The sequence below is a fragment of the Salmo salar genome, chromosome ssa21 (assembly GCF_905237065.1).
Source record: "Salmo salar chromosome ssa21, Ssal_v3.1, whole genome shotgun sequence".
Taxonomy (NCBI): Eukaryota; Metazoa; Chordata; class Actinopteri; order Salmoniformes; family Salmonidae; genus Salmo; species Salmo salar.
Genome location: NC_059462.1, coordinates 42,160,403 through 42,176,190, shown reverse-complemented (window position 1 = coordinate 42,176,190; position 15,788 = coordinate 42,160,403). Strand labels below are relative to the sequence as shown.

The 15,788-nt window shown below is 43.9% G+C and overlaps 2 protein-coding genes across 2 annotated transcripts; both read right to left on the bottom strand.

The window, feature by feature from the left end:
- Positions 1–1,106: 1,106 nt before the first annotated feature.
- Positions 1,107–2,230, bottom strand: LOC106582323 (gamma-crystallin M3). Its single transcript, XM_014165304.2, has 3 exons — positions 1,947–2,230; positions 1,556–1,798; positions 1,107–1,424 (listed from the first exon to the last, which is right to left on the bottom strand). Exons 1-3 carry the CDS (start codon positions 1,974–1,976, stop codon positions 1,149–1,151), a joined length of 549 nt encoding a protein of 182 aa, XP_014020779.1. The 5' UTR covers positions 1,977–2,230; the 3' UTR covers positions 1,107–1,148.
- An 11,478-nt stretch (positions 2,231–13,708) lies between these two features.
- On the bottom strand, positions 13,709–14,851 carry LOC106582328 (gamma-crystallin M3-like). The gene is made up of 3 exons (XM_014165310.2): positions 14,617–14,851; positions 14,155–14,397; positions 13,709–14,026 (listed from the first exon to the last, which is right to left on the bottom strand). Exons 1-3 carry the CDS (start codon positions 14,644–14,646, stop codon positions 13,751–13,753), a joined length of 549 nt encoding a protein of 182 aa, XP_014020785.1. The 5' UTR covers positions 14,647–14,851; the 3' UTR covers positions 13,709–13,750.
- Positions 14,852–15,788: the final 937 nt, after the last annotated feature.

Here is a 15,788-nt window from a genome sequence, read left to right as displayed (position 1 = left end):
GAACTCTGCACTGTTGGGAAAGGGTTCGTAAATACGTATTTCACGGTAAAGTCTACACCTGTTGTATTTGCTGCATGTGACATAACATTTTATTTTTATTTAATATTGTGGCTGTAGAGGGTAATTTATCAAACTCGTCTCTATATTAATTGTATCTTTTTTCCTTTTTTCTTGATTGTCTTAATCCTGCTGATTGGTTTTAATGTCTGTGTAAAAAAGCCGTACCTTTACCGTACACAACACTGGAGACTGCTGAGGGGATGATTGGCTCATAATAACGGCTGGAACGAAGCGAATGGAATGGTATTAAACACATGGAAACCATGTGTTTGATGTATTTGATACCATTCTACTTATTCTGCTGCAGTTGCAAAATGAGCTCGAAAAAAGCTTTAGTAAACTGTATTAATACGTGTTAGCGTTTATTGGAGACGGGTTGATGGGATGTTTGTGGAGTAGCGAGCGTTTATTGGAGACGGGTTGATGGGATGTTTGTGGAGTAGCGAGCGTTTATTGGAGACGGGTTGATGGGTTGTTTGTGGAGTAGCGAGCGTTTATTGGAGACGGGTTGATGGGATGTTTGTGGAGTAGCGAGCGTTTATTGGAGACGGGTTGATGGGATGTTTGTGGAGTAGCGAGCGTTTATTGGAGACGGGTTGATGGGTTGTTTGTGGAGTAGCGAGCGTTTATTGGAGACGGGTTGATGGGATGTTTGTGGAGTAGCGAGCGTTTATTGGAGACGGGTTGATGGGATGTTTGTGGAGTAGCGAGCGTTTATTGGAGACGGGTTGATGGGTTGTTTGTGGAGTAGCGAGCGTTTATTGGAGACGGGTTGATGGGATGTTTGTGGAGTAGCGCAACGTGTGTTATTAGTTAAGTTTGTTCACTCGACAAGGTGACCAATTCATTAGTGTTAACATCAAAATCTCTCTTTATCATCTTAAGGACATTCATTTCAATGCTTTATGGCAGTCAATAAGTCATGCCATAACAGCACTTAGTAGGTTTTATGGTATAAAGTACAATATAAATATAACGCATATCTTTCTGGTAAAAATGTAAACACAAAACGCCCAAATATTGAAATGATGTAGCACACTCAATTGTTTCAGATTACTAATCACTTTTATTTGGTCAATATGAGATATCTAACACATATCAGTGATACGCCTTATGCTCATAAACTTCATGCCACTCATGCCCATATCTCTGAAGCTCCTGTACTCTCCAGGCCTCATGTACATCTGCCTGCCTCTGAAGTGGGGCTGCTCGTACATCAGCCAGTGGCCGTCCATCACGTTGCAGGACTGGCAGTCTGACATACGGTAACGCTCCTGGATGGAGTCACAGTCGTCCATCATCTCGTGCATCTGACCTCCGAAGTTCTCCCTCTCGTAGATCCTCATCCTGTAGTTTCCACGGTGCTGTTAGGAGGAAATAAGAACATGTTGAAATATTTACTGAATGCACCAGACTGCTGAATAGCTCAAATATGATTTGCGTGATTAATTAAGGATTTATGGGCTGTTACAGCAGCCTGAATATCATATTTTACCATGGGGATCATGCGGCAGGACCTGATACCATCGCTCATTCCCATCATACTCTGGTAGTCAGAGTACTCTCCCCTCTTCATGAAGTACTGGTTTCCCATGTAGTTGGGGCGCTCGTACACCATGAAGCATCCACTCTGGACCCTGCAGGATTGGCACCTGCTCATGTAGGAGGAAATGTCAGGGCAGTCGGAGCTGCACTCATAAGAGCGGCCCTGGAAGTTTCTGTCCTCGTAGAAGGTGGCCTGAAAACACAATGTATTTATTTATAATTTCTAAATATATAATTCAATAAATGCAACAAATATAAGAGGCTTTTAGTTTTGTACGTAAAGATATGAAGATAATATAGAGAAAAATGTGTTTTAGAATAAAATGAAAATAAATGCTTACTCTTCCCATGTTCATGCCGGTGGTGGTCATTGTTGGTCACTGAGTTGCTGCTGTTGCTGCTGCTACTGCTGCACTGATGTCCTGTCTGTGGTAACCCTTACTTTTATACCTGACCTAATCCAAAGAATCTGTTAGACCCATTGTGTAAACCCCTGACCTAGCAACAGGGTATAGAGGCCTGTAGAGGGCTGAAGTACTGTAGTCATATTTCCACGTGACCGGGTCCCAAAAAAGACATAAAAGCCTATTTTCACTGTGAAACAGGTAACACAAAACCTTTCAAAGGAACAATGGACTCTCGCAGTGAAAACCATTGCATACATATACGCATATGAGTGGGGTGGAGTCTACAAGTCAGTTACAGAATTTTAATTATATTTCAACATATGATTCATATTCCCTTGTGATCTCTTTCATTCAGTGAAGTCAGTTAAATGTAACTCTTGTGTTAAATGTAACTCAATGCTAAAATGTAATCACCTGACTCCATAGATGTATTTTCTGTCAATATAATTTTTTTCTGGATCAGATATGAATCCCATGTCCACCATGTCAATATCAGCTTTTCTATGAGAAACTCTCTGTTAAATAATGGTTCAGAAAAGTAAAACATTTATTTAAAGAGAATTTTAATGAGAATGAAATGAACAGAGAATAAAAAAACTTTTTTGACGACAATGTTTCAAAATGTTCCTGATTAGTACTACTCAGTTAGTGTATCTAGATTGTGACTAACTGGGTTAGAAAACAGCAAATTGTGTGGAATGAGGATTAGTTAAGTACATCACAAGCATAATTTATGTCCATTCCATGGGTGTATGGTAGCCCTAATTCTGCATGCGTTTAAAAGTTCAGAGTTATGTTTCACTTACTGAGGAGATACACCATATTATATTTCGTGATTAGAATGAAGATTACAACACACATAACTAACTAGCTATATCAATTAGACAAATATATTAAAAAAATTGTAGTCGTGCCAACAAGTTAAATGTAATTTGACAACTTGGGACTGAGAATATGCCATGCGGGATGCTGGCGAGCTGGATGTCAAAGACTTGAGTTTTTATAACATCAAAAACCCTTATTAAAACCCTAATGTTAGGATAGGGGTTTGCCATGTCAGTGACGTAATCACTAAAGCAGTCGCTGGCTGCTTTAGCTAACCAATGTCTTCACAAGGTTGTAAACGATATCATAACCGGCATCGATAAGAGACATTACTGTGCAGCCGTATTCATCGACCTGGCCAAGGACTCTGTCAATCACTACATTCTCATCGGCAGACTCAACAGCCTTGGTTTCCCAAATGATTGCCTCGCCTGGTTCACCAACTACTTCTCTGATAGAGTTCAGTGTGTCAAATCGGAGGGCCTGTTGTCCGGACCTCTGGCAGTCTCTATGGGGGTGCCACAGGGTTCAATTCTCGGGCCGACTCTCTTCTCTGTATACATCAATGATGTTGCTCTTGCTGCTGTTGATTCTCTGATCCACCTCTACGCAGAGAGACACTATTCCGTATACCTCTGGCCCTTCTTTGGACACTGTGTTAACGAATCTCCTGATGAGCTTCAATGCCATACAACTCTCCTTTCGTGGCGTCCAACTGCTCTTAAATATAAGTACAACTAAATGCATGCTCTTCAACCGATCGCTGCCCACACCTGCCCGCCCATCCAGCATCACTACTCTGGAAGGTTCTGACTTATAATATGTGGACAACTACAAATACATAGTTGTCTGGTTAGACTGTAAACTCTCCTTCCAGACTCACATTAAGCATCTCCAATCCAAAATGAAATCTAGAATCGGCTTCCTATTTCGCAACAAAGCATCCTTCACTCATGCTGCCAAACATACCCTCGTAAAACTGACCATCCTACCGATACTCGACTTCGGCGATGTCATTTACAAAATAGCCTCCAACACTCTACTCAACAAATTGGATGCAGTCTATCACAGTGCCATCTGTTTTGTCAACAAAGCCCCATATACTTCCCACCACTGCGACCTGCACGCTCTTGTTGGCTGGCCTTCGCTTCATATTCGTTGCCAAACCCACTGGCTCCAGGTCATCTACAAGTCTCTGCTAGGTAAAGCCCCACCTTATCTCAGCTCACTGGTCACCATAGCAGCACCCACCCATAGCATGGGCTCCAGCAGGTATATCTCACTGGTCACCCCCAAAGCCAATTCTTCATTTGGCCGCCTTTCCTTCCAGTTCTCTGCTGCCAATGACTGGAAGAACTGCAAAATCACTGAAGCTGGAGACTCATATCTCCCTTACTAGCTTTAAGCACCAGCTGTCAGAGCAGCTCACAGATCACTGCACCTGTACATAGCCCATCTGTAAATATCCCATCCAACTACCTCATCCCCATACTGTATTTATTTATTTATCTTGCTCCTTTGCACCCCAGTATCTCTACTTGCACATTAATCTTCTGCACATCTACCATTCCAGTGTTTAATTGCTATATTGTAATTACTTCGCCACCTTGGCTTATTTATTGCCTTATATATCCCTTATCCTACCTAATTTGCATACACTGTATATAGACTTTTTCTACTGTATTATTGACTGTATGTTTGTTTATTCCATGTGTAACTCTGTGTTGTTGTATGTGTCGAACTGCTTTGCTTTATCTTGGCCAGGTCGCAGTTGTAAATGAGAACTTGTTCTCAACTAGCCTACCTGGTTAAAAAAAGGTGAAATATATATATTTTTTTAAACTCTAGAACTAGCTAGCTAACATTATAAGGCTGGTTTTGACATTCCATTTCTAAGATGTAATTCAAAATACCTAGAGATGAATGTGGAGATTGTGTTATTTACTAAGCAAGAACTAATATAGGGCCAACTGGAATATCAAAAACAGATTCATCAAAAAATATAATTCTTGAAGAAAATGCAATAAGAGATATTTGTGCAAACATTTGTACTTTACTGTATATTTTTCAAACAGCAAGGATAATGATTTGTAATAAAATACATAAATATTTCCATAAAACAATACAAATAAATAGGAATAATTTAATGAAAATATGATTCAATATTTTTCCCATTCAACAAAAATCTATGATTTGTAACATCACAATAAACAATCTATGATTTCATATTTTTCCTTTCAACAATAGTACATATTTGTAAAAATCTTTAGTTTAATGAAAAAAAACAAAAACAATAATGAATATTTATTATTATCATTATTATTTTTTTTAAATGTTAAAAAAACATTATTAGGGGGTGGATATAATATTGCGGATAGATTGTTGCTTCCATCAATGTAATTGTCTGCATCATTTCCAATCCCCCATTAATTTTTTGGGTAAATATATATATATCCATATACATACATACATACACATACCCACATACAGTTGAAGTCGGAAGTTTACATACACCTTAGCCAAATCATTTAAAGTCAGTTTTTAACAATTTCTTACATTTAATCCTAGTCAAAATTCCCTGTCTTAGGTCAGTTAGGATCTCCACTTTATTTTAAGAATGTGAAATGTCAGAATAATAGTAAAGAGAATGATTTATTTCAGCTTTTATTTCTTTCATCACATTCCCAGTGGGTCAGAAGTTTACATACACTCAATTAGTATTTGGTAGCATTGCCTTTAAATTGTTTATCTTGGGTCAAACGTTTCGGGTAGCCTTCCACAAGCTTCCCACAATAAGTTGGGTGAATTTTGGCCCATTCCTCCTGACAGAGCTGGTGTAACTGAATCATGTTTGTAGGCCTCCTTGCTCGCACAAGCTTTTTCAGTTCTGCCCACACATTTTCTATAGGATTGAGGTCAGGGCTTTGTGATGGCCACTCCAATACCTTGACTTTGTTGTCCAAACCTGTTGGGGCTAGGGGGCAGTATTGAGAAATTTTGAAAAAAATATGTGCCCATTTTTAACTGCCTCCTACACCAACTCAGAAGCTAGGATATGCATATTATTAACACATTCGGATAGAAAACACTCTGAATTTTCTAAAACAGTTTGAATGGTGTCTGTAAGTATAACAAAACTCATATTGCAGGCAAAAACCTGTGAAAAATAGATAAAAAAATGTGAATTTTGTGACTGTACTATTTAGTGTCATTGTTTTATAGATACCATAGTGAGAAAGGATTCATTTCGCAACTCCTACGGCTTCCACTAGATGTCAACGATCTTTATAAAGTTGTTTGAAGCGTCTATGATAAACAGAGAGCAAATTAGAATGCAGGGAAGTTGACATGTCGTCACTTCATTTTTTTGCGCCTGCGCATAAATCTGAGAAGCGTGAGTTTGTCATAATTGTTTATCTAGACATAGGATAGGTTGTGTGAAAATATTACTGATGTTTAACGTTAAAAATGGACCAAAAGATTAATGCTAAACAACGTTTGACATGTTTGAACGAACGTAAATAGATTATTTACTAGGTTTTTTAGCTTTTCGGCGTGATTTTACACCCCCCCCACCACGTTTTGTGGGAGCATAATGAACGCTAACTACTTGGTGTTATTTGGACATAAATTATGAACTTTGTCAAAAGTAACCACATTTGTTCTGGACCTGGGATTCCTGGCAGTGCCTTCTGATGGAGATAATCAAAGGTAAGGGGATATTTACAATGTTATTATCGATATTAGATGATGCTAACTGTATAGCATAGCTTATTGTTCTTAGCATAGCACCCCGTTTATTGCAAAATGTGATTTCCCAGTAAAGTTATTTTGAGATCTGGCCATTCGGTAGCAATTACGAGATGATAATATATTATTCTTTGAATGACAATATTATAATTTACCAATGTTTTCGAATAGTAATTTTGTTATGTTCACCGGAAGCATTTCAGAGAAGAAAAACATCGGAATTTCACGCTACTGTAAAATGCTGTTTTTGGATATAAATATGAACTTGATGGAACAAAAAATGCATGTATTGTATAACATAATGTCCTAGCAGTGTCATCTGATGGAGATTGTCAAAGGTTGGTGCATAATTTTAGCTGGTTTCTGCTTTTGGTGACGCCTGACCTTGAATTGAAACTGGATGTTTGTACTTTTGTGGCTATGTACTGTCCTAACATAATCTAACTTTATGCTTTTGCCGTAAAGCCTCTTTGAAAATCGAACAATGTGGTTAGATTAAGGAGATGTTTATCTTTTAAATTGTGTAAAATAGTTGATTGTTTGAGAAATTGAAATTATTAGATTTTTGATGTTTTGAATTTCCAGCCTTGTTAGCAATCCCGTCTCGGGGTTCATTGCTAACTTGTAGCCAGGTTTTAAGCTATTTTGACACAACTTTGGAAGTATGCTTGGGGTCATTGTCCATTTGGAAGACCCATTTGCAACCAAGCTTTAACTTCCTGACTGATGTCTTGAGATGTTGTTTCAATATATCCACATCATTTTCCTCGCTCATGATGCCATCTATTTTGTTAAGTGCACCAGTCCCTCCTGCAGCAAAGCACCCCCACAACATGATGCTGCCACCCCTGTGCTTCACGGTTGGGATGGTGTTCTTCGGCTTGCAAGCCTCCCCCTTTTTCCTCCAAACATAACGATGGTCATTATGGCCTAAAAGTTATATTTTTGTTTCATCAGACCAGAGGACATTTCTCCAAAAAGTACAATCTTTGTCCCCACGTGTAGTTGCAAACCGTAGTCTGGCTTTTTTATGGCGGTTTTGGAGCAGTGGCTTCTTCCTTGTTGAGCGGCCTTTCAGGTTATGTCGATGTAGGACCCGTTTGACTGTGGATATAGATACTTTTGTACCTGTTCCCTCCAGCATCTTCACAAGGTCCTTTGCTGTTGTCCTGGGATTGATTTGCACTTTTCACACCAAAGTATGTTCATCTCTAGGAGACAGAACGCGTCTCCTTCCTGAGCGGTATGACGGCTGCGTGGTCCCATGGTGTTTATACTTGCGTACTATTGTTTGTACATATGAACGTGGTACCTTCAGGCGTTTTGAAATCGCTCCCAAGGATGAACCAGACTTGTGGAGGTCTGCAATTTCTTTTCTGAGGTCTTGACTGATATATTTTGATTTTCCCATATTGTCAAGCAAAGAGGCACTGAGTTTGAAGTTAGGCCTTGAAATACATCCACAGGTACACCTCCAATTGGCTCAAATGATGTCAATTAGCCTATCAGAAGCATCTAAAGCCATGACATAATTTTCTGGAATTTGTGGAGTGGTAGAAAAATGAGTTTTAATGATTCCAACCTAAGCGTATGTAATCTACCGACTTCAACTGCATATTCATACACACTTTTTTTAGAATATACCTTTATTATTCCCCGCAAACCCTAGCACCCCTCCCCCAGCTGGAGTAAACGAATAAACCCTAACACTTACAGTAGACTTCTACTTTCAGTTTATACATACTATACACATTTTACAGACGGTCTATTTTACAATAGTTATATTTTGTTTGTTTTTAGTCCTGGTCTTCCTCAATATCTGATGTCGATCCAGTTTGATTTCTATTTGTAACTGTGCTATTTCACAACATTTCTGAACCTATTGTCAGGCGGCTCAAGGAAGCAGGAGGGGTGAAGTCAAGCGCAGGAGACACAAATCTGTGAACACACGTTTAATAGTATCCACTCAGTCCAAAAACTAGGTAGGGCAGGGCGCATAAAACAAATGCCCAAAATACCAGCCCACACACAATGCAGGGATGCAGCCCACAATAAACTCTGCGAAACCACAGGCAGAGGGAAACACCTGTTCCTCAGATGAAAATCGTCCTGACATAAAACAATCACGCACAAACAACAAGCCTACATAGCCAGACTAAATACCCCCCCACTAAACAACTAATACAAAACAGGTGCGTGCTTAACTAACCTAGACCTAACCAACAGAAAGTGAAACAGAGGATCGGTGGCAGCTAGTAGGCCGGCGACGACGACCGCCGAGCGCCGCCCGGGCGAGGAGGGGCGCCACCTTCCATCGATGTCGTGACAGTACCCCCCCGACGCGCGGCTCCCGCAGCACGCCGACGCCGGCCTCGAGATCGCCCCGGAGGGCGAGGTCAGGGCGATCCGGATGGAGGCTGTGGAACTCCCGTATCAGCGCTGGGTTCAATATGTCCTCCACCGGTACCCTGCACCTCTCCTCCGGGCCGTACCCCTCCCAGTCCATGAGGTACTGCAGGCCCCTCACCCGGCGCCTGGAGTCCAAGATGGACCGGACTGTGTACGATGTCCAGGGGGGCTGGAGGGACCTCCTGCACCTCAGCGTCCTGCAGCGGACCAGCTACCACCGGCCTGAGGAGAGACACATGAAACGAGCGGTTAATACGATAATAAGAAGGAAGTTGTAACCTGTAACACACCTCGTTTATTCTCCTCAGGACTTTGAATGGCCCCACAAACCGCGGACCCAGTTTCCGGCAGGGCAGGCGGAGGGGCAGGGTCCGGGTCGAGAGCCAGACTCTCTCCCCTGGGGTAAACACGGGGGCCTCACTGCAGCGGCGGTCAGCACCTTCCTTTTGTCGTCCCCTGGCCCGTTCCAGAGATTCCTGGATGGCGTTCCAGGTCTCCCTAGAGCGCTGGACCCAGTCCTCCTCCGTCTGGCTCTGATGCCAGGGCACCAGGACCGGCTGGTAACCCAACACACACTGAAAAGGCGACAGGTTGGTAGGTCCTGGCAGTAGGACCGCAGAAACCTGCCCACATCCTGATTTATCCTCTCTACCTGCCCATTACTCTCGGGGTGAAAACCTGAGGTCAAACTGACCGAAACCCCCAGTCGCTCCATAAACGCCCGCCACACCCGGAACGTGAACTGGGGGCCTCGATCAGAGACGATGTCCTCAGGCACCCCGTAGTGCCGGAAGACGTGGGTGAATAGAGCTTCCGCGGTCTGCAGGGCCGTAAGAAGACCGGGTAAAGGGAGCAGATGGCAGGACTTAGAGAACCGGTCCACAACGACCAGGATCGCGGTGTCGCCCTGAGACGGCGGGAGATCGGTGAGGAAATCCACCGACAGGTGGGACCATGGTCGCTGTGGAACCGGGAGGGGCTGTAATTTCCCTCTAGGCAGGTGCCTAGGAGCCTTACACTGGGCGCACACCGAACAGGAGGAGACATAGCGCCTCACGTCCTTCACCAAGGTGGGCCACCAGTATTTCCCACTAAGACCACACACCGTCCGCTCAATCCCTGGGTGACCCGAGGAGGGTAGCGTGTGCGCTCACCTGATCAACCGATCGCGGACCCCGAGCGGGACGTACTTACAACCCACGAGACCTTGAGGAGGAGTAGGTTTCGCCTGTAACGCCCGCTCGATATCCGCATCTACCTCCCAGACCACCAGTGCCACCAGGCAGGAGGCTGGAAGTATGGGAGTGGGATCGGTGGACCGAGCCTCGGTGTCATAGAGACGAGACAGTGCCTCAGCCTTAGTGTTCCGGGAACCTGGGATGTACGAGATCGTAAACTGAAATCTCGTAAAGAACATCGCCCACCTGGCTTGACGAGGGTTCAGTCTTCTCGCCGCCCGGATGTACTCCAGATTACGGTGGTCAGTCTAGATGAGAAAAGGGTGAGGCGCCCCCTCAAGGCAATGTCTCCACACCTTCAGGGCTCTTACCACAGCCAGCAACTCTCTGTCCCCCACATCATAGTGTGCCCGAGCGCTGTGATAGCACGGCTCCTACCCCAGCCTCGGACGCGTCCACCTCCACTATGAATGGCAAAGAGGGATCCGGATGCGCCAGCACTGGAGCATCGGTAAACAGAGCCTTCAGGCGACTAAAGGCCCTGTCCGTCTCCGCTGACCACCGCAACCGCATCGGCCCCCTCTTCATCAGTGAGGTAATGAGAGCCGCCACCTGCCCAAAGCCCCGGATAAACCTCCGGTAGTAATTGGCAAACCCCAAGAACTGCTGCACCTCCTTCACCGTGGTGGGAGTCGGCCAATTACGCACGGCCAAAATGCGGTCACATTCCATCACCACCCACATTCCATCACCATGTGGAAATGCGATACCCCAGAAAAGAGACAGCTGGTTTGGAGAACTCACATTTCTCAGCCTTGACGTATAGGTCATGCTCCACCAGTTGCCCAAGCACTTTACGCACCAGAGACACGTGCGTGTATAGTGGAGTAGATCAGAATGTTGTCGATGTACACCACCACACCCTGACTGAGCAGGTCCCGGAGAATCTCGTCCACAAAGGATTGGAAGAGGGCGGGAGCATTCTTTAACCCATACGGCATGACGAGGTACTCATAATGGCCAGATGTGGTACTAAATGCAGTTTTCCACTCGTCCCCTCCTCGGATACGCACCAAATTGTACGCACTCCTGAGATCCAATTTCGTGAAGAAGCGCGCCCCGTGAAATGACTCCACCGCCGTGGCGATGAGAGGTAGCGGGTAACTGAAACCCACTGTGATGGAATTTAGGCCTCTATAGTCAATGCGCGGGCGCAGACCCCCCTCCTTCTTCTTCACAAAAAAGAAGCTTGAGGAGAGGGGTGATTTGGATGGCCGAATGTATCCCTGCCTCAAGGACTCAGTGACGTATGTCTCCATAGCCACTGTCTCCTCCTGAGACAGGGGATACACATGACTCTGGGGAAGTGCAGCGCCCACCTGGAGGTTTATCGCACAGTCTCCTCGTCGACGAGGTGGTAATTGAGTCGCCTTTGTTTTACTGAAGGCGATAGCCAAATCGGCATACTCTGAGGGAATGTGCACGGTAGAGACTTGGTCTGGACTCCCCACCGTAGTCGCACCGACGGAAACCCCTATGCATCTGCCCGAGCACTCCTTTGACCACCCCTTAAGAGCCCTCTGTCTCCACGAAATCTTAGGGTTGTGAGTGGCTAGCCAGGGGATCCCTAGTACCACCGGAAACGCCGGGGAATCAATGAGGAAGAGACTGATACTCTCCTCATGACCCCCCGCATTACCATGACCAGTGGCATGGTGACCTCCCTGACCAGCCCTGACACTAGTGGTCGACTGTCTAAGGCGTGCACGGGGAAGGGTTGGTCCAACTGGACCAGAGGAATCCATAACTTAGCGGCGACCCCACGCGCCTGAATCGACTAGCGCCTTAAGCCAGGAGTGAGGGGAAAAAGCAGAAAAGGAAAATAATGCATGCATGTGACTGACAGGGGGCTCTGTGTGAGGCTGGTGCTAACTCAAAGGAGTGCTCTGCCTGCCCTCTGGACTCCCGGGCGAGCTCCTCCAACACCGGTCCACAGTGTGCCCTCTGCGACCCCAGTGGGTGCAGGAGAGGGCTCCCCCTCCAGTCTTCCTGGCTGCAGCCCCCCCTATCTCCATAGGCGTTGGAGCAGGAGGGCTGGGAGTTGGAATGAGCAGGGCCCGGTTCGGACGTCCGCGGGCGGCCAGCAGATTGTCCAGTCGGATGGACAGGTCAATAAGCTGGTCCAGGGTGATGGTGGTGTCCCGACAGGCTAACTCCCGGCGGACGTCCTCCCTAAGACTATACCGGTAGTGATCTATAAGGGCCCTCTCATTCCACCCCGCTCCAGCGGCCAGGGTCCTGAACGCCCGGGCAAGGAGGGGCGCCACCTTCAGTCGATGTCGTGACACCTATATACATTTTACAGACCCCGTATGTTTTACATTTGTTATCTTGTTGTTATTAGTCCAACCCTTCAGCTCCATTCAACCCCTCCCATCTATCTCTTAACACCATCCATTTTGGATTTCTATTTGCCATATATTTTTCAACTGTGCTGTGAGGCTTCACAAAAGTACTGAACATTTCTATTCTCATAGCTTCTACAGATTGTAAATTAAAGATAAACCATTTTTTCTAAAATAATGATTATATTATTGAACGATTGTCTATGACTTTTCAAAACAATAATGATTAGTTGTTGCTCAGTGAGCAACTGTGTGGAATGGTTTCCAAAGAGTGGCCAGCCACATGGCCTTTAATGTCCCTAGGAAAATCCTGGCTTGATGCTAAAATCTTGTATACTAGTATGCATATTTCTATACCAAACGTGGTCTGTCATGTACGCTTAATAAATGTAATATGATGAAGTCCTTATGTAGGCACTCTTCAAATAAAGTGTTACCCAAAAGTATTTGCGAGTCAATGAAGCTGTTCAGCTAATCATATTGCCAATGATCCACTAGATACTGTACTGTATGTTGCATAATGTTAGCATAATTGGTCTCAGCTATATGACAGTGGTTGCAGGTGTGTGAACAACAAATCAAATGAAATCAAATCAAATGTTATTAGATTTGATTTCTTGTTCACACACCTGCAACCATTGGCATATAGCTGAGACCAATTATGCTAACATTATGCAACATACAGTACAGTACATTATATTACATTTATTAATCAGTTGGTACATTTGTTGTCACACTTAAAAAGGGATACATTAAATGGATAGCGTGAGACTTTGGCAATTAAGACCTTTTCTACTTACCCAGAGTGAAATGAACTGATGGATGAAATGTTTATGTCTATGGTAGTTGAACTAGCGTTAGTGTTATGACTGGAAGTATACTGGAACAGCATGCTTCATTGGTCAGAGTTCATCTGACTCTGAGTAAGTAGAAAAAGGGCTTAAAATCACTTAAAATAGGTTTGTGAATTATTTTATTCAATGGTTTATATATAGTAGCAAACAATATATGAAATGGTTTATAGTATATAGTAGCATGAGTCAATGATACACATCATGCTCATGAACCAAATACCGCTTATGCTGTGCCCCAATACCAAAATATTGAAATAATGTAGCACACTCAATTGTTTCGGATTACTAATCATTTTTATTTGGTCAATATGAGATATCTAACACATATCAGTGATGCGCCTCATGCTCATGAACCTCATGCCACTCATGCCCATATCTCTGAAGCTCCTGTACTCTCCAGGCCTCATGTACATCTGCCTGCCTCTGAAGTGGGGCTGCTCGTACATCAGCCAGTGGCCGTCCATCACGTTGCAGGACTGGCAGTCGGACATACGGTAACGCTCCTGGATGGAGTCACAGTCGTCCATCATCTCGTGCATCTGACCTCCGAAGTTCTCCCTCTCGTAGATCCTCATCCTGTAGTTTCCACGGTGCTGTTAGGAGGAAAGAACATCATAGGGTTACTTTATTGATCAGTGAAATTATATGCAAACTCATTTTGTTGGGAATACCACCATCAAAACATACTTTATTTTCAAAGATTAATCTATGTTCAACCTACCATGGGGATCATGCGACAGGATCTGAAACCATCGCTCATTCCCATCATACTCTGGTAGTCAGAGTACTCTCCCCTCTTCATGAAGTACTGGTTTCCCATGTAGTTGGGGCGCTCGTACACCATGAAGCATCCACTCTGGACCCTGCAGGATTGGCACCTGCTCATGTAGGAGGAAATGTCAGGGCAGTCGGAGCTGCACTCATAAGAGCGGCCCTGGAAGTTCCTGTCCTCGTAGAAGGTGGCCTGAAAATAAAAAGGAATCATTTCTAGAAATTAAACAATTTTATGAAACAAACATTTTAGATACATTTGCGATGCTATTCAGTCACAATGGTAACCAGGTTATCGGGATAAGTACAACTATCATGTTGTAGTTTAGGGTGCAAGAGCATTACAGCCCTTTTGTAGAACAATCTATGAAAATTAAAGAATAAGTTAAAAAAAAAACTTCCCCGTTCTTACCCTGCCCATGTTCATGCTGGTGTTGGACATGTTTGCTCACTGTACTGCTGGTTTCTGCTGCTGAACTGACTTCCTACCGGGTTTAACCCTTTCTTTTATACCTGACCAAACCTAAAGAATCCCTAGCTCCATTGTTCAAACCCCTGACCCAGCACCATGCTATAGAGGCCTATTGAGGCCACTGAGGTGACGTCCACATTTCCAGGGACTGGATCCCTCAGGTCCTATTGTAACCATCGATGGCCACTAGATTATCGCCAGTTGATCTCTCCTTAAACCATAAATACGTGCTAAAATCACCAGCACAGCTGATTTAAATTGCAACCATTATTGACCACCAAATTACTGCTCCCTAAAGCTGATGTCAGTGTTAACATTTTAGTCCTGCTTGCTGTCAAAATCTTTGAAGACTTTTTCGGCTTCTGCTCTCTATACATATATTCAATATAAGGAAGGTGTTCTTGTTTTGTACACTCAGTGTATATCTAAGTAAATAAACAGAGCTCTCTACACCAACAGAGCTCTCTGTTTCACTGCAGACAGGGTTCCTGGATGAAGACTGAATCTAATCATGAACTGTAAAGAATGTTGCTATGATAGCTAACATTAGATACTGTAGCTATCTGATAGAAAATATTACCAGACTAGTTAGCTAGAAAACAACTTTGTCTGGCTTGTTATGAAGCACATTGAACACTAGAAATTAAACTACAAGGTGTGTATGTTGGTCATCTTTAAATTAGAACAGTTGGACAAACTGTTTGCCTCTGTATTTCCTGTGTTTGCTGCTGCCCACGACACTGGGTAAACCGTGGGGAGGCAGGTAGCCTAGTGTCGGGCCAACAACAGAAAGGTCAGAAATTCAAATCCCTGCTCTGACTAGGTAAAAAAATCTGTCAATGTGCTCTTGAGCAATGCACTTAACCCCAATTGCTCCTGTAAACTGCTCTGAATAAGAACATCGGCTAAATGACGTAAATGTAAAATCCATCTAATGCAATAAAGTGGCTCTGGGTACACCTTGGTGGCTCAGCAAACAAATTGGTTCTGGCTCCTCCCACAGCTTCTCATTTCTCGGGGTTGTGATTGTTAACTATGAGGTTGTGCAGTGAGTCCCTCGGAAGTATAGTAAATCAGCTACATTTGTTCAGTGACTTGGCAGATTGTGTATC